General features: G+C 43.1%; 1 protein-coding gene across 1 annotated transcript in view; it reads right to left on the minus strand.

Moving 5' to 3' along the window:
- PAH (phenylalanine hydroxylase) overlaps window positions 1-18,186 on the minus strand; it is a 54,589-nt gene that overhangs the window by 5,301 nt on the left and 31,102 nt on the right. The window contains exons 4-10 of the mRNA XM_056846568.1: window positions 15,842-15,930; window positions 13,075-13,142; window positions 6,689-6,885; window positions 6,393-6,528; window positions 5,836-5,905; window positions 2,759-2,815; window positions 1,692-1,787 (exon numbers count right to left, since the gene is read on the minus strand). Of these exons, the coding sequence (XP_056702546.1) occupies window positions 1,692-1,787; window positions 2,759-2,815; window positions 5,836-5,905; window positions 6,393-6,528; window positions 6,689-6,885; window positions 13,075-13,142; window positions 15,842-15,930 (713 nt within the window). The remainder of the gene's footprint in view (window positions 1-1,691; window positions 1,788-2,758; window positions 2,816-5,835; window positions 5,906-6,392; window positions 6,529-6,688; window positions 6,886-13,074; window positions 13,143-15,841; window positions 15,931-18,186) is intronic.

Raw genomic sequence — 18,186 nt, forward strand, 5'->3', positions numbered from 1 at the left:
TGAAGGCTGACAACCCCAGTGCTCATCTAACTTAGAATCCCAGCCACATAAAGCATATCCTTGCCTCATACATCTGTCCAACACACCTGAGAATTATAGGCCATTGTCTTTTCCACGTTATACATATGAACTTTAGGACTCTGACTTTGTCCAAACAGGTAATGAACCCTAGTGTTCATCTAACTTAGGATCCCAGCCACATAAAGCATGTCCTTGCCTCATTCATCTGTCCAATAGACCTGTGAATTATAGGCCATTGTCTTTTCCAAATTATACATATGAACTTTAGGACTCTTGACTTTGTCCAAGCAGCTAATATCAGTCAAGGTGGGGCTGGGATTTGAATCTGGCCAGGATTTTTAATAAAGCTGGCTAAGAGCCCTTCTAAGTATATTTCAAGGCATCACATCATTCGGACCCATGATTCCTCTGACACATAAACAGAGCCTCCTGCATACCCAGATCTTTGCTTGGCTCTATAGCATTCACTCTGCTCTTCATGCTGCTAGTCTATCAAAATATTTTTTCCAGTTGAGAACACAGCCAGCTCATAGTGATTCAGGCATTTGGATTGCATTTGAAGGCACAAAGTACAGAATGGGTGATGACATTGACTCTTTCTTCATCAGGAATCTCCTAGATAACCACACTGTAGCAGGGACCTTGCTCTACAAATTATTTAATGTAATGGTTAATCCTGGTCACATTATGAGAAGACAAGAGTCACTGGAAAAGACAGTCATGCTGGGAAAAGTTGAGGGCAGCAGAAAAAGAGAAACACCCAACAAGAGATGAATTGACTCAATAAAGGAAGCCACAGCCCTCAATTTGCAAGATCTGAGTAAGGCTGTTAACAATAGGATGTTTTTAAGGACACTGATGAATAGGGTCACCATGAGCCGGAAGTGACTTGACGGCACTTAACACACACACACAATGGTTAATCCAATCTGATCTCTGAAACAGAAGGGCAACAGTTTCTTCCATCCCGGATTGGTTATAAACCAACATTGAGTACTTCCACAGTGTTGTTCTTAAGTGATCCCTGCTCATTGCCAGCTTTTAAAAAAGCACACTCCTTTCAAAAACCTGGACTTGGTCATAGGGACCATATCATTCAGTCTTGGCCCATCTACATGGGCTCTCAATCAGTTTTCAGGCATGTGATGGCTTGGGACCACGAACTGCTGACCAACTGCTATGGTCATGGCACTGTAACTCTGGAACTCTTTCTCCAGAGAGACCTGCCTGTCCCCTTCGTTGCTGTCTTGGGCCAGCAGGTGAAGGCCTTTTTGTTTTGTCTGGCATTATCTTCGTGATCCCTCCTTCCTGCCCTGTCTTTAGTTAACGGTTTCATGTATTTTATTTTACTGTATGTATATTTTAACTTGGTTTTAATTTTTTGAATGTGTTATTGTTAGCTGCCTTTGTGGCTCTGATGAGGGTAGGAAGGCAGGGTATACATTTTGTAAATAGCAGCAGCAACAACAACAACTCTATAAGGACAACCAGTATTATTATCTCTGCATAACAGACAGGGGAAAACTGAAAGACAGCGGCTCGTTTAAGGCTTCCAAATGGCTCATGAATGAGCTGACTTCCAGCTCAAAGTTCACATTCTCAACCACCAGTTACCCAGCAATGTGTGATCCGTTGACGAACACAGTTACTATTAAATGTAAGATGCATACCTGTAGTTCACCAAATGATGACAGCAGCCCAGCCCCATAGGCCTTTATGTCATTGCCTTCTTTACACAGTCCAAATTCCACAGTAAACCAGTAAACCTGGTATAAGATAGTGCAAACATTAGCTGTATCTATACATAAGGTCCTGGTGATCTTATGCTGAGCAAGAGAAACAAATGATTGAATTTTACAGGGATGGCCAATCTTCCAGTGTTATTTACGTATTCTGCAGTGCCACCTTAAGAAGAGTTACACCCTTCTATGTCCTTCAAAGTCAGTGGGTTTAGAAAGGTATAAATCTGTTTAGGATTTGGACTGTTAGAGATTCATATGCTGCTCCTCAACCAATGGGCTTTCAGAGTGGAGAACAACATAAAATTAAGTACTGCAAAAAAAATAGTCAATCAATGCAACAACACAGCAGACCAACATATGAAATAAAACTGTAAATCTGTTAATTATAGGAAAGAAAGAAAGAAAGAAAGAAAGAAAGAAAGAAAGAAAGAAAGAAAGAAAGAGAGTGCAATCCTAAATGGAGTTACACTCTTCTAAAGCCATTGTCTTCAATGGACTTAGAAGGGTATAACTGCTTAGGATTGCATGCCAAATAGAAATAATTTGTACTAGCACTTGAATCTGAAATGATCAGGTGCCTGGTGGCCCATGCTATAGACCATGGACTTCTGTCTGGGAGCCCCTCCCCTTTCTTGTGAAGTGGGGGAGCATATAGAGAAAGAGCTACTCAGTTGACCTACAATTGTTTTCGGTAGGCACATGAGCATTCCACTACCTTTAATAGTCTTAGAGACTGAGATATTTTGACAGACACAGCTTTTCTTGCCTCCACAGCAGTGTAACACAACAAGCTATCTCTGCCAAAATTCTCTCATGCACACAAGTATTAAAAATATAGAAGTTCTCCAGCCCTGGAATAACAAAATCACAGAGGTAGAAGGAATCGGCATGTTTATTACTATTCCACAGTAGAATTTCTAGAACATTCTGTATCTCCGCCATCCTGAGTTCCGTGCTGAGCCATATTGAAAATCCCAATACAATTCTAGAGTTACCGTAGCAAGTTTCTCGATGAATTCATCTGGTGCTCCTAGGGAAGCAAGTCCAATTTCCTGTTTAAAATAAATACATAAATAAATAAAGGATATCATTCACTTTTATAAAAAAAAGTTCATCTTTATTTTGACCCTAGAGCTAAAATGAATTTCAGGGGAATATGTCAACTAAATTTTCTTCTCAATTATTGTTTGCTTGGTTTAGCACATATTTACATTTATATTCTTGTATATCACTTTCCCCAACATTTTTAATTATCAATGATATTAAACATGAATTTTAGGGAAGAAAATCGAAAAATACATCATTTAAGATTTGATGTGTTTTAAAAGGTAAATTATATTTCTTTAAATTAAAAGACTCAAATTATACAATTCTGAAATATTACTGAATTTTGTATTCATGAACGTTTGTATCATAGCTCTTTTTGGCACTGACTACAAAGGCTGCAGACAGGACAGTTTAATTTGGTCAAGTTTCTTGTCTGTCCAGGAGCATATTAATCACAAAAGTCAGTTCCACATGAAGCTGCCTTATATTGAATCAGACCATTGATCCATCAAGGTCAGTATTTTCTATTCAGATTGGCTGCAGTTCTCCACGGTCTCAGGTATAAATTTTTCCCATCACCTACTGCCTTGTCCTTTTAACTGGAGATGCTGGGGATTGAACCTTGAACCTTGTGAATGCAAACAGAGCCATAGTTCCTCCACTCCTGATGCTTATGTGAAATTGTATTAAGACACAGGCAGAACATTTCAGTGCCTATGAAGATATACATTATTTATCTCTTCCATGACTTTGTAGCCCCACCACAGTAACATAAGCCCACTTTAATGGCTGCTGTGTCTCCAAGTAGGGTGTTCTGCATTTTGTTCAGGAGCTTTGCTTAGATGACAAGTCCCTCCACCTAAATAAACCATTTTCTCCATTCTTTTCCCCTTCTACCTACTCTCCATGCGAGAAAATTCCATGAATAGATTGGGTAGCAAAATGTGGCCCTTCTTGTGACCCATTCCCAGGTAGTTACAGCTGCCCCAGAAGAGCCCACTTACTAGAAAGTACCACAAGACTGTGGAACAGCCTTCCAGAAGGGGTGAGGCTGGAATCTACTGTTGAGCCCCTCCAGCAAGGCTGAAGTGTTTTACTGTGCTTTGATAGACAATTATATTTGTATAATATCCATTGTTTTTTACCCACCTTGGGCCCTGATTGTGTTGAGAAAAAGAAGGGGCACATACATTCTCAAAATGAATAAAGTTAAATGGTGAGTTCCTTTTCAGGTCCTACCTTGCCTTTGCTTCCTATCTAACATCACAAAACCCACCACTCCACCTGTTCCTACCTCTTTTCTTCCTTTCATCTTTTCTCTGCTTTACATCTTTAGACTGTCCCCCTTTTGTGTTTTCCAGTGCAATCGTAAGCAGAGTTTTACCCTTCTTAACCCGTTGACTTAAGTTGACTCAGAATAGTGTACCTCTGCTTAGAACTGCACTGTTAAACTCTGGTCTTAAAAAAAAAAGATTACTATACACCACCAGGTCCCACTCCTGTTAGGCATATAAACCCTGCATTGCTCTGCTACCCAGTTTTACCATTAGTCATTACCATATGCTGTGGCAGTGAATTCTGAAGGACAGTTGTATGGTGTGTTGCAACTAGGCCCGTGCAAATTTTTTTGGTAAAATTCAAGTTCGGGTTTATTGGGACCAATTTTTCCGGTAAACCCGAAGTAAGCCGAATACCTATACAAGTAAAGGAATATTTTAGCTTTATTTCTGGGTTTACAAAAAAAAAAGGGTCCATTATGGTCTATGGGGATTTTTTCTAAGCTCCTGTGGGGCCATTTTTGGAGTCACCAAATTTGCAGCATAGCTGCAAGGGACTCCCCTTAGACGGACACTGAAGTTTGGTGAATGTTGGGACAGGGGGTCCAATTTTATGGGCCTGCAAATGGGTCACCCCCATCCTCCAGGCATTTGTCAGCTGAATTGTCCATGGGTTTTCAGGATCAGAAGTTCAGCATTGTCGAGGACTGGCAGAAAGAGCCGATTGGTAGACTGGTGCCTCAAAGTCTGGGGGCTCCCAAAGTGTGGGTTATCTGGCGCACATAGCATGATCGCCATGCAAATTAGCTTCCAAACTGAGGGAAATGGCTTAAATGCAATAAAAATAAGCCATGGAAAACGTTTCTTTTGGTGGCAAATGACATCCTGTGAACAGTATTATAGTCATCAAAAAATGCGTTCAAGAGATGGTCACGGTGCGGGGAAACGAAGCCTCTACTCAGGGCCACCTTCAGTTTGAGAGCAGGTTTTCAGGGGGGGTGACATCAAAGCCAGCCAAAGACATTACCAAGGCAGCTCTTGTGATGGAGATTGCTCATCTGCGTGGGTGAGGAGTCTTCTTCAAAAGCCCAATAAGTAGCTGTAGAAGCTGCCGTTCTTTAGTTGGAGGGTATATCCCTCCAGACGGGACTGGGTAAGCCCTGTCTTTTAAAGGACCCTTATGTGGACTACCCTGGTCCAGATTAACCCACTGAATGATGATGGATCGTTTGGTCAGACCAAATTGGCTCTGACCCCTACCTCAAAAGGGCCCCAACTATGGGGCTCTAACAAAACCAGTGAAAGATAGAAAAATGGGAGAAAGCACAGAGCTGTGCATCTGAGCAATGGCAAATAGCCAGAACCCGAGATACCCAGATATCTATTCAGCTTTTTCAGGAATCACCTAATTCCGGGCAGATTACCATGTTTTGGTATGTGGTCGACCTGAAACCCGAATATTGCTGAAATGGCTAATTTTGGGTTTATTTTCGGTTCGGGTATACTGATATGCACAATCTAGTTACAACCAATGTAGAAGTGTCATAAATTCATTTTGTAAGATGTCCTTTGATGCAATGAGAATAAATTACATCTCCAAATTTAGGTTCCCCCCCTTCGGATAACGGTTCTGTTAACAAAAGTTTTCTTCTTTTAACAGTTATCTAGACATCTATATGAACTCTTTGTCTATTTTGTAAGCGATCTTCTGAAATTATTTGTCGCAATCATTTAAAGGCTTTACTTACTTGGGAAAACTGAGCAAAATTGGGATCAGCAAACAGAGGGACATGTCCTAGGAGCTCATGACAAACATCTCTATAAGACAAGGAGTATGAACAAATTCTTTGTGTGTGTGTTTGTGAAAAACATCATTCATTAACAAAAAAGGAAGTGAATACATTCTAAAAAAAGTTAAGATCTAGACTGACGATTGAATATTTACATGTCCCAGCCTCTCCTTCATGAAACTTTGTATATTAAACTGTGTATATTAAATATTTTTTTGGGGGGGAACTAAAACCCAACCCACACTGTACTTCATAAGGGACCTGAGAAAATGAAAGAATTATTTTAAAAAGTATTAACCACTAGATAGTAGCCAACAGGGCTGGCCCTATCATTAGGGCCCACCATGAGAAGCAGATTGTGGGATGCCACAAAGGGGCAGCAAACCACACATTATTTATTATCACATTTCCCACCATGGATTTTCTGCCTTGGGCTCTCTCTGCTGGCCTCTTATAATATTTTGAATATCTGGCAGTAATTTGACTGTTCATCCCTTCTAAGACAAAATACTTACGGTTCTGGGGTGTACATTGGTCTTGATGAATGGCGAATATATTGTGTAGAATGAAATACTCTGAAAGCCAAGCCAGCCAAAAAATCTCGAGATGATAGGAGTCCAGCCACTGGACGTAAGCGAAATCCAGTGCAGCCTTTGCATACAGAAAGAGTCCATGTTACAATCATGTTAAAATAATGTTCTGATTCATGTATAGTTTGTCTATGGATCTTTTTCTACTACTTCAGATACAGAATAAATAATTATGGTGTTTGTCAATAATATCACACATTTGACCTATCTGCATTACTTACTTCTCAAGAAATTTGAGACATCTTCCAACTGGGGAATGTTATTTTCTTGGTAGCCACAGTATTTCTCCAAGAGAGGGAAGACGTGGTTGTGTTCATAGCAAGCATGGGTGGGATAGAGGGTCTTCAGCTCTTTGAAGACTATACTCCACGTTTTCTTCTCTTCCTCTGTGTAAGTCACCCTGGGGATAGGTTGTCCACTAGAAAAGAAAGGGATTGCAAAATATTGAGATATTCTAAAAGCATTTTTCTATGATGAGGCAGCTATTTCTGAATGACCACTTCCTGCAGACCAGAAGGTATTTCTGAGGTCTTCTGAAACATCTCCTGATATAATGAGGTAGAGAATAACCAGGACAGACTCTCTGCTTTGTGGAAGAGGTGTGTTGAGGAAGAAGCAAGTGGGTGTCACGAAGCACATTGGTGGGCACCAAGCTGATTACAGGGCTATCTTGTACATTGTATTCTATGGAACAAAGTAGAGGGGCTACAGTTAACTGACAGCAACAGTTTGTGGCAACAACTCACCATCCCAATCACTCCCCCCCCCTCATATAGGAGACTGGTTGCCATTTGTCCTATGGGGAAAAGTGTTACAAATAATGTTGTCAACCTCCAGGTGCAGCCTGGAGTTCTCCTAGAATTACAACTGATATTCAGAATACAGGGATCAGTTCCCCTGGAGAAAATGGCAGCTTCAGACTTTACGGTATCGATTCTAGGTGAAATCCCTCCACAGATTCCTCCCTCCACAGGCACTGCTCCCAAATCTCCAGGAATTTCCTGGGCCACAGTTGGCATCCCGAAGGGTGAGAGACATTCTACCCCCAGCTCCCACTTCCTGCTGCCATTCTGGTGGCCAGCAGGGGGGAAAAATCTCAGTTGGCACAATAGTGTTACATCACTTCTGATAAAAACCAGGAAGGGACATCAGTTCCCTCTAGGAATCACCAGTTTTACCATTGAATTTCTGTGATTTCTAGGGCAGACTGATGTCACTTCCTAGTTTTCCCCAGAAGTGATGGAATGCCATTGCAGCAACATCCCCCCCATTTCCCCACCCACGCCAATACCTGTCAGTTTCCAGACAGTGGCTGGCAAACCTAATGTCCCGATGAGCAATGGTCCCTCTTTCAAATCACTTTCACTTCTCTGAAACCATCTCCCCCCTGATTTCTTATTCCGCAGGCGGTGGCAGTCTGGCATATTTTGTTCCTTCTTACTCTGGCTTTGCAGTCCTGTAACTTGGTTAAGAGTGAATCTGGCACATGCAACAGCCCCAGAGGATCTGGCCATAGGATAAGGGGTTGGATTAGATAACCCCTTAGATCTCGGTGGGCCCCAAAACTCTGCAGTCCTGCGATTCAGCTACGTTAATGGCTCAGCAGGAACAGCAAATCTGCCTCTATCTAAATACAGTTATAGCACCGTCAGTCTGGCTCGACTTTGGACCAGAAGGGAGTCCTTTAACCTGTTCTGCTTTATTGCCTTGACATTAAAACAGAGGGAGGTCGATTCTTCAGGAAAAATAATAAAAAATGGACAGGCGACTCCCCCTTGGTTTTTTCAAATCAAAGAGTCTTTTCCAGCAATTTAAAAGGGTTTGTGACACTGCTGGGATAATGCAAGGGATTTCCAAAGCTGCAGGTTCTTTGTCGAAATACAAGTGATACCCCACCATCATTCCCCACCCCCTCGTTTTAGCCTCAGCCTCGCGGCAGCCCCCCAATAATAGTGCAATTTTCTCTCTCTCTGCACCAGTCCTCCTTGATCTATGGAGCTTTAAACATGATTTTGAATTAGAGGAGGGGGAGAACCAGGGCTGCTCTGGTTTCTATAGCATTGACCTTTTCTAATTAATCCTTAGGCCACCTTCACGGGCTTGGAGAAAAGAGCAGGGGCTTAAGGCACTGTCAGACACCAATTTGAAGGCAGCTGAGATCAATAGACCAGTGCTCAGGGTGGCAGGTGAGAGGGGAGAGACAGAGGAAAACGGGAACGCAAGGGAGGAAAGACTTTTTTTTTAAGACAGCTGATTTTTAAAAAATGGGTCTCTCAGGGTGCTATCTTAAATTGTCCATCCTTTTCTGAAGAATGATTTTGATAAGTCCACAACTCCTACAGTTTATTTTAATGTGGTTTTCTAAGCGGCTGCCTCTCCAAGGCTTGGGTGGATAACAGTAGAACATAAATGTCTATAGCTATCAATATCAATATCTGTCCATCTATATATATATATATATATATATACACACAGATGAAACTCATCAGTGATAGAGTGGAGAGGACAGATAAGAAGGACACAAACCAAGTGCCCCTTGCCTTCCCTTCATTGGCAATGCACAGAAGGGTTGGAAGAAGTGGGAAATCTCAGTTCACATTGGAGATAGATAAAATCAGCAAGAGAGAATTCCTTTTCACCCACTATATCTATGAAGACTGACCATCTATTGAGGAGGTGACTGGCAATGCACTTGTATGCACATTCCTTGGGAAATATCTGGAGATTTTGCCATTTCCGGGTTGAGAAATACCTGGAGATTTGGGGGTGAAGCATGAAGAGGGCACAGTTTGGAGAGGGGAGGGACTTCAATGCCATAGAGCCCAACTGCCAAAGTGGCCATTTTCTACAGAGGAACAAATCTCTGTCACCTGGAGATCAGTTGTAATAGCGAGAGATCTCCAGCCACCACCTGGAGGTTGGCAACCTTACCTGAAAAGTGTTCAAAGACCCACACACACACACACTTATGCAAATACATGCACATAGACATCTTTCCATGAAACTCAGGGCCTTGAAAAAGCAAGGTTCTTAGTGGCAGAGAGAGCGAGCCCTATACATGCACACTTCTATATACATAGGACCTTTCACTATCAGGTGACAGCGCATACATCGGGGCAGAACTAGCAGCTACTTGGCTGCTTCCCCTGTAAATGTGTTCCATTCCCCTGGATATATTATATGGAAAGCACTAGAGACTCCAGGCTAGCCAGAAGCTCTACATGAAATGAAAATGGTAGTACACTCAGGCCCTGTCAACCATAGCCAAGCTCAGGTGCCAGGCAGGATACTAACTTCCCACCTCTATGTTGTAGCAGGAGGTTCAATACTACTGGATGCTACCTCTGAATGGTGGCTGATGGAAAGGTGGTTAGAGGTCTGTAGGGTGTACATGATCCCAGTGCACCAATATGGAGGCAATTCTCATGGTACACATGCACTGATTATGTTATTAAGGGTCAGCTGCAGTGTGGCTACATCAGGTTCTCTCCATCACAGCCTTCTCCTCAGTTTTATGAACGAAAAGACCTTCCATTTGTCTCCCTTCCTCTGGGTGCAACCCAAGCTAGAGATGAGGCCAAATTCTGCTCCAATCACCTTGCAGGGATCTCTGTCAACTGTGAACCAGCCCTAAAGGGGAGATCAACTTGGCCCCAAAAGCTTGGTTCCAGTTACATCTCCTTGAGCATCATCCATGCTCTAAGCCTTAGATTGGTTCTAAAAGGTAGTCAAATTTGGTAAGCCTTAATGGGAAAGAGTCCCATAGCTGTGAGGTAACCATTGAACGTAGCTGTGAGGTAACCATTGAACGTAGCTGCGAGTAACCATTGAACGGAGCTGTGAGGTAACCATTGAACGTAGCTGTGAAGTAACCATTGAACAAGCGGCACATTCACTTTCAAGGCTATTATTCTCTACTCAGACTGAAACATGAAATGGACTGTAATTATATACCCAAACAGGAGATTTCTTTGTCAGTTCATAGTTCCACTAACTTATCAAGCAGATTTTGATTATCAAACCAAAATGTATAAAAAAATCCATTTGAGATTAAAGTGCTCCTTTCATTCCCCTCCCCCATGCAAACTAATGGCAAAACAACCCACGGGGGGGAAATCACACAATGCCACTGGCCCAAAATGACACATAAGATCATTAGATCAAGACCAGACATGATGAATCATTTCAATACTGTTTACAGATCCTACTTTCATGTAAATTATCCACACACTCCCCCTTCTCCCTCTTGTTTAATGTGAAGCATACAAGGCTCTACTTTATTTGGCGCTTGGGGCTTTGTAGTCCTCTCAGATGCTGCAGCGCAATTAAACAACAAAGCATTGCGGCGCTGTAGAGAGGTCCTCATCTGAATGCAATTTAGTTCTCCTGAGCTGCAATTTTAGGATAAAGGCCTTCTAAGGAAGCTTTAAGCACACCATAGAAAGAAATCCAGCAAGGGGAAACGAGACGCTTTGGGAGAAGAATCTGTGAGAGGGAAAGGGTGCTTTTGCACATGGCCAGGCTAGGCTTGTTTGCACATGGTCTAGAATCCATAGTTCTTCTCCATGCGCTCCCCTCTCCACCAGGTGGGCTTGCCAACCTCCAGGTGGGGCCTGGAGATCTCCCAGAATTATAACTGCTCTCCAGATCACAGGGATCAGTTTCCCTGGAGGAAATGCCTGCATTGGAGGGTGGAACCCCATGCCTTAATAATCCCCACTGAGGTCCCTCCCCTCCCCAAACCTGACTCTCCCCGGGCTCCACCCACCAAATCTCCAAAAAATTCCCAACCCAGAGTTGGACACCCTACCTCCAGGTCCACATCTGACCTCAGCACTTGTCCTCTGTGGCCACACTCCATCACATATATATGGTTCCCAACCTCCAGGTGGTAGCTAGAGATCTCCTGATATTACAACTGCTCTCCAGGCAATGAAGATCAGTTCACCTGGAGAAAATGGCCTTTTTGGGAGGTGAACTCTATGGCATTACACCCCCTTGAAGTCCCCTCCCCTCCCCAAACCCCATCCCCTTCAGACTCCACCCCCTCCTAATCTTCATGTATTGTTCAACCGGGAGCTGGCAACCCTACACATATATGAACCTTTTTACTGGGCCGGAGACAAGGCAGGGTGAGAACTTGTAGGAAATGACAAAAGGCACTCACTCGCTATTTTAATACACTGTTTAAAGTGTTCCCTCTTTTATATCCCCTGACCTGCAAAATGGCTGCAAAGGCATCACCACATGGCTGAGACAGGAAGTTCTGTTCAGGAGAAATATATTCATTGAATGTGTGGAGGGAGACCACAATTGTACCGTCCAGCTGTGCCAGCCTTTGTTCAGCAGAACCTGTGTATAGACAAGCCTAGGTGTCTACAAACTGCCTATGTGCAAGCTTTGTCCTTTGTAGGGTTGCCAGCCTTCGGGTGAGGCCTGGAGATGTCCTGGAATCATAAACTGATCTCCGGACAACAGATCAGTTCCTCTGGAGAAAATGGCTGCTTTGGAGAATGGACTGTATGGGATTATAACCTGCAGAGGTCCTTCCCCTCCCCAAACCCTACCCCCCAAGGGTCACCCCCAACCCTCCAGGAATTTCCCCACCTGGAATTGGCAACCTTGCCTTTGTGTGAGCTGGTATTTTTCCCATGTCCCCGCTTTGTGGCGCATTAGCTGGCCACATCCTGTTAGTCTTGGCGTCTGCTTCAATGGCTTTTGTTTTTGATAGTTCATTGGCTCTTGGTAGGTTGTGATACTGGGAAGTTCTATTGTTATATATGGAATTTATTGTTCTGTTTTATTGTGGATTGGGGGGAGTGAGCTGGCTTTACCCCCATGTTAGGAGAAAAAGTAGCCAAGAATGCTTGAAATAACCAAATAAAATAAATAAATACCTAGACAAATCCAGGCCCAAGATCATGCAAACCAAGCTTATGTATGAAAGGTATCAGCATGTAGAATCTGTACGTGGATTCAGCTGAATGTGTGAAAATCAGAAGTAGGGGATTGTGAGTGTAACCCTTCTGTACTTACATTCAGTAAATGCAATGTACATCTTCTAAACTGGGCCAGGAACCTATCGAATAATGCTAGTTAAACATAAATTTCCTCACTAGGTAGATGAGGTCCATAAGCTCTGTACCCCAGACATATATCTATATCATTGGTCCCCAGTGTGGTGCCTATAGGCACCATGGCCCTCGCTGATGGGTTTCACTGTGCCCATTTGCTTCTTCCCAAATGCATCTCTTCCCCAAAGCAAATATCCAGCCCTCGCTTTCATCCACCTCATTGCAGCAAGAGGTGCGTCAGAAGAACCCAGGAAGCATCCATTTTATGACTACATGGAGCACACATTCAGATATAGCTGCTTCTGTCATAGGAGGATGATTCACTTGCAACCTCCTAACATTCTATGGTTGGGCCCAGTACTCTATGGCAGTCATTTTGTGGGTGTGCCCACCCCCCAAAAGCGTCCACAGGCTCAACAAGATTAGGGATTGCTTGGTCTACATCATCCCAAGAATGCTCCCCCAACAACTTCATGATGTAGAAGATGTGGGTTTTAATTACTTTCCATTCTTCGTTATCTTTGCATACTCACTGTCTGTAGCTGTAGGCTATGTCTGCAAATTCCTTTCTTCTGGCCCGGTAAACAGGATCTTTGAAACCCTGGGGAAAATATTATAAAATATATTGCTTTGATTTGCAGCGAGCTATCCAGAACACAAATAGGGTTGAACAAAAGTAAAATAGGCCTGCTTCTAGAGGTACTCAATATAAAACTGCAAAGGTGCAGCTATAACTTAAAAGGGCATTTGGGCTGCTTTATATACCTCAGAATAACCAGAGATACAGGTGCTCCTAAGGAATAATCACAAGTGGCTTTAAAAGTGGTTCTACCATTCTAAACCCACCCGCCTGCTATTTTCAACAGCCTAAATGTCAGGGGGTTGGGATTTTGAAAATGGTGCAGAGACAACAGGAGTCCCTCCCTCCCCCCATGCCACGGTCCTACTCACGATAGGTCCCCATGGCATCTGTAAACAGTAGGAATTTCATTCTTAAAATTGTGGAGGTGCTCCCGTGGTGGACTCGGGGGCACCATCACATCTAATTGAGTCCTAAGTAAAGAGATCTGAAATGTGTTTGGAGGGAGATTCTACTTTAGCCTCCCTAAGGGTTGCCAGGCACAGCCTAGAAACTGTTGAGAGGGTGGGGAGGCAGGTACATGGGGAGCACCTTAGGGCCATAGAGCTCCCAGCCATTCCTAGAGTGGACTGACATTGCTTCCGGGTTTCCCCTAGGAGTGATATCACGCTATCGCTCAACTGTGATTTTTTTCCTCCCACTGCTGGAGCACCAGTGGGAAACAGGAGCTGGGGGCAGGTACCTGGGAACCCTGCTCTACTCGGTTGTCCTAATTTTCAAAGCAATTTGAGCATGCAAGCTATGATTCTATTCCTTATGGTTAAAAAACACACACCTTACTTCAAAAACAAAGGCCATTTAGACACGGGAGGTTTTGGCTTGGATTTGCCACTCTCTAGATGTACATTTTCCCCATCCGAATTCTCAGAACGCTGCATGGGGGTTTATTGTTGAGTTTTGAGAATTTGGAAGCGGAAAATGTGCATCTAGAGAGCGGCAAATCCAAGCCAAAACCTCCTATGCATAAATGGCCAAAAGATACCTGCAGGCCCTAAAGTTTCAGACTTTTAAAGAAAAAATTGTTTATATCTATCTGGCATAAGTTGCAGGTGCCCAGTTAGAAAAATGAAACAGACCTGATCTGGCCCAGAAGCCAAAGCTTCCACAGCCCTGCCATTCGCAGAAAACAATGAAGAGGGACCAAATCCACACGTTTCTTCGCATCTGTTATAGACTACACCTAATTGCATTTTGGTTTCCCCATCCCCATGAACAGAGGAAAAGGATCATTATCTAATTAGTACGAAGAGTTGGGTGCATCTTTCATTATCCTGCATTGAGGATTTTTCGGAGAGCGGGCCTCACGTTCAAGCCCGGCCGCTGCTTTATCCTTACACAAGCCTAGAGAGGGTGCTTTGATTCCCTCGTCCAGAGCCACTGGGTCTCCTGTGCCCCTTCCTTTCTTCCAGGATGCTGCCAAATAATAGTACAGAAAGCATGGCGCCTCTGAGATTAAACCGAAGCTACCAAAGGGCTAATTACTGCCTCAATTAGTGTAATAGCAGCAATTTCCCCCCTCACCGCATGTCATTCATTTACAAGCTCCCAGCATCAGTTAAATTAATAGCAGTAATTTCTGGCTGACCGGAATCTCCTAAAGTAAAAATAAAATGTTAATTTGGTGTTATTTCTGTCAGTCCTTGTGTACTCGTTGGTAGACGTGATCGTCTGTACAAAAATATTATCTGCCCAATAACTGCATCCATAAAGGTCGATGTCAGACCTTTTATTTATGCTTATTTTTATTTATATCCCACTTTTCTCCCTGATAGGGGACCCAAAGCAGCTTTTTTCAGATTGTTCCCCATCTCCTCCACCCAGTCCTCACATCGGCAACCTTATTAGGGTAGGTCAGGTTGGGAGATTGTGACGTCCCAAGGTCCCCTGGTGGTAGGGTTGCCAAACTCCAGGTACTAGCTGGAGATCTCCTGCTATTACAACTGACTTCCAGCCAATAGAGATCAGTTCTTCTGAAGCAAATGCCTGCTTTGGTAATTGGACTCTATGAAGGCTCTCCCCTCCCCAAACCCCGCCCTCCTCAGACTCTACCCCAAAAACCTCCTGCTGGTGGCAAAGAAGGACCTGGCAACCCTCCCTGGTGGGATTCCATGGCTGAGTGAGGGATTTGAACCTCTTCATTCCAGTTTCTAGTCATACTATGCCACACCAACACTGCACTTCTTTGAGACAGAGATATTTCAGAATGCAAGAGGGGAATTTTATCCTCAGGTTTTAAAAAAACATCCCCATATTATCTCTTATAGCTTCATAGTCACCATCTCAAACATATGGCCCACACCCTCTATGAAATAAGCTTGTCAACTCTGGCCAGGGAAATTCCCAGAGATTTGGGAGTGATGCCTGTGGAGGGGGGAATTTGGGGAAGGGTCTACCCTCTGAAGCTGCCATTTTTTCCAAGGAAAATGGTCTCTGTAGTCTAAAGATCAGTTGTAAGTTCAGGAGACCTCCAGGTCTGCCTGGTGATCGGCATCCCTATCCATTAATCATGGGGACATTTTGAAAATCTTGGGTTACAGTTGTCACCAATTGATAAATTTTCATATTGTTCTCTGTATCAATGAGGACCAGAAATGTAAGATATATATGCGGGGAAGTTCCAAGTAATTAAACATGTTGTTAATCTGTTTTTCCCCCCTTACTGGGTGATCAGCATCCAGCTCTGCTCCATAGCTGAGAATCTGGTTGGCAAATCTGTCCAGATCTTGAATACTTCTTGGGAACCATGGAACTAGAGACCAGAAAAGAAACAGGAATTATCTTCTTACTTCAATTTGCTTTTGACATTTCCTGGTAGGATCAATGACAGATCTGATGTACGTGGCCACATCTAGGAGCATGATATAAAGTTTTACCCCTCACTCAGGCTGCATCCAAATGGCAAGGATTGCATTTGCACTGACAATGGAGCAATGTATGTACTCTCCTAAGTCAGCTGCGTCACCAGAGCACTTTTTTCACCTTTTTTAAAAAGTGGCAATTACCATTGTACTTTAGCATTATACCATTATAATGATAGTTGTGATCTACTAGTTCCTCTGAATTCCCAGCTTTCATTTTTAAAAGTAAAATTCTAGCCCTTTTGTTGCAGAGCTAGAAGGGGAAAGGTGTGCTTCTGCAATGGAAATAGGTGGAGACTTAGGGCACTTTCACACAGCCCAAATGATGCACTTTCAATCCATTTTCAGTGCACCTTAATGATAGTTTGTAAGTGGATTTTGCCAGTTCACACAGTAAAATCCACCTTCAAAGTGCATTGAAAGTAGATTGAAAGTGCATTATTTGAGCTGTGTGAAAGTGCCCTTACTTTTTAAAAAACGAAAGGTGGGAATTCAGAGAAACTAGTCAATGGTACAGATATTTATTTATTTAGAACATTTTTATGTCATCTCTTCAGGGAATCTGCCCAAAGTGACTTAAAATAATAATAAAAAACATTAAAATTTGAGAATGAAAACATAGCATTAAAAACCCAGCTATTGTGCTATAGCAATATAGCAAATACTGGGGTTTTAATGGAAAAAAAATTATCCAGTAGTGCAGAGTGGAGAAGCAATGGCTCAGGGTGAGGAATGAGGAAAGGAAAATTGCACTAATGTGGGCAGGACCTTTAAAAATGCACTCCTTTCCATCCACATGGTATAAGATAGTGGGAAAATCTGAAGTAAAGCAGAGGGAAACTCGAAAAGTCCATGATTAGCAGACAGTGTTGTGTGTTTGCCCCCAAAAGAAAGGAATAAAAAAGAAAAACACTCTAGTTTGGATTCCAGACTGGATCAAAACCTGCACATGGAAGAAAACTGAGCCTTCATGGCAGTTAACAATAATACGTCACATTTAGTAGCATTGCCACAAGTGTTCAAATTACTTCACTGAGAAGTTTATCTGAGAAAGTCTTCATGTGCTGATTATGTGCTTCATACATACTTCTTATGTACTTGTTAACAGTGCAGAGAGCCTTTAACAACCTCACTCATATGGTAGAGGGTTTAAAAGCAATTGTACTTCCAACATGCCCCATTTCCCTTGAAATGTAGTACAGTTTGTCACTAGAGGGCAGCAGCAAACCATTACATGCCTGACCATCTCTCTCTCTCTCTCTTTCTCTGTGGGCGCACACATAGTTTTATGAGTGTATGTGATGGGCAGAGCTCGATTTCCTTCAGACATCACCTCTGAAAGATATGGGTGCATTACTGGGAGTTGCAGATGTGGTCCAAAAGGGAAGGGAAGATGATTGTAAGCCAGTTGGATTCTTCCTTAAGTGGTAGAGAAAGTCGGCATATAAAAACCAACTCTTCTTCTTGGTTGTTGTATTTTTTGTCGTATCCCCAGCTCTGCTGTGCAGAAGTTCCCTGCATGGCCCTTTGAATTCAAACCAGGGGTCACTATCCAGCTGATTGGGGGCATTTGCAGAGTCTGGTGCCTGAGTGTGCTTTCCACATAGCACGCATGGAGTATTTCCCTCCACAGACAACAAATGACCTTACAGTAAATTAGCTGAATGCTCAGTTAGGGAATTCACTATCCCATGATGTAGTAGTGTAAACTAGCTAAGATGGCTATTTAAAAAGAATGGGACAAGCCAAGATGAGCCAAGTGGCCCCTGTAGTCCAAGCAGCATTGCAAGAGCTGTGGCAACAGTGGCAAAGGGTGTTGGGGCTCACCCATCAGCAAATCTACACCCACTGTCATCGTTGCTGCAGCCTCGGGTTGAAGCTGAGGAGGCCCTGGGGCTCAGCCAGCACTACAGGGGCTATGTGGTTCAGTGGGCCTTCGTGACAACAGCCCACCAGGAATTTTCTGAGTTAAGATAAAGGGAGAGTCTGCCCCTATGTAGCAGCTTCCGTGATTTTCAGTGCAGTCCTATGTAGAGTTACTTCAGTCCAAACCTGAAGATTTCAGTAGGCTTACAATGGAGCAACTTTGCATAGGGCTACATTGTAAAGCACTTAACATATATTACTTTGATATAATCCTTTAACAA

Source organism: Euleptes europaea, chromosome 3, assembly GCF_029931775.1.
Source record: "Euleptes europaea isolate rEulEur1 chromosome 3, rEulEur1.hap1, whole genome shotgun sequence".
In the NCBI taxonomy this organism is placed as follows: domain Eukaryota; kingdom Metazoa; phylum Chordata; class Lepidosauria; order Squamata; family Sphaerodactylidae; genus Euleptes; species Euleptes europaea.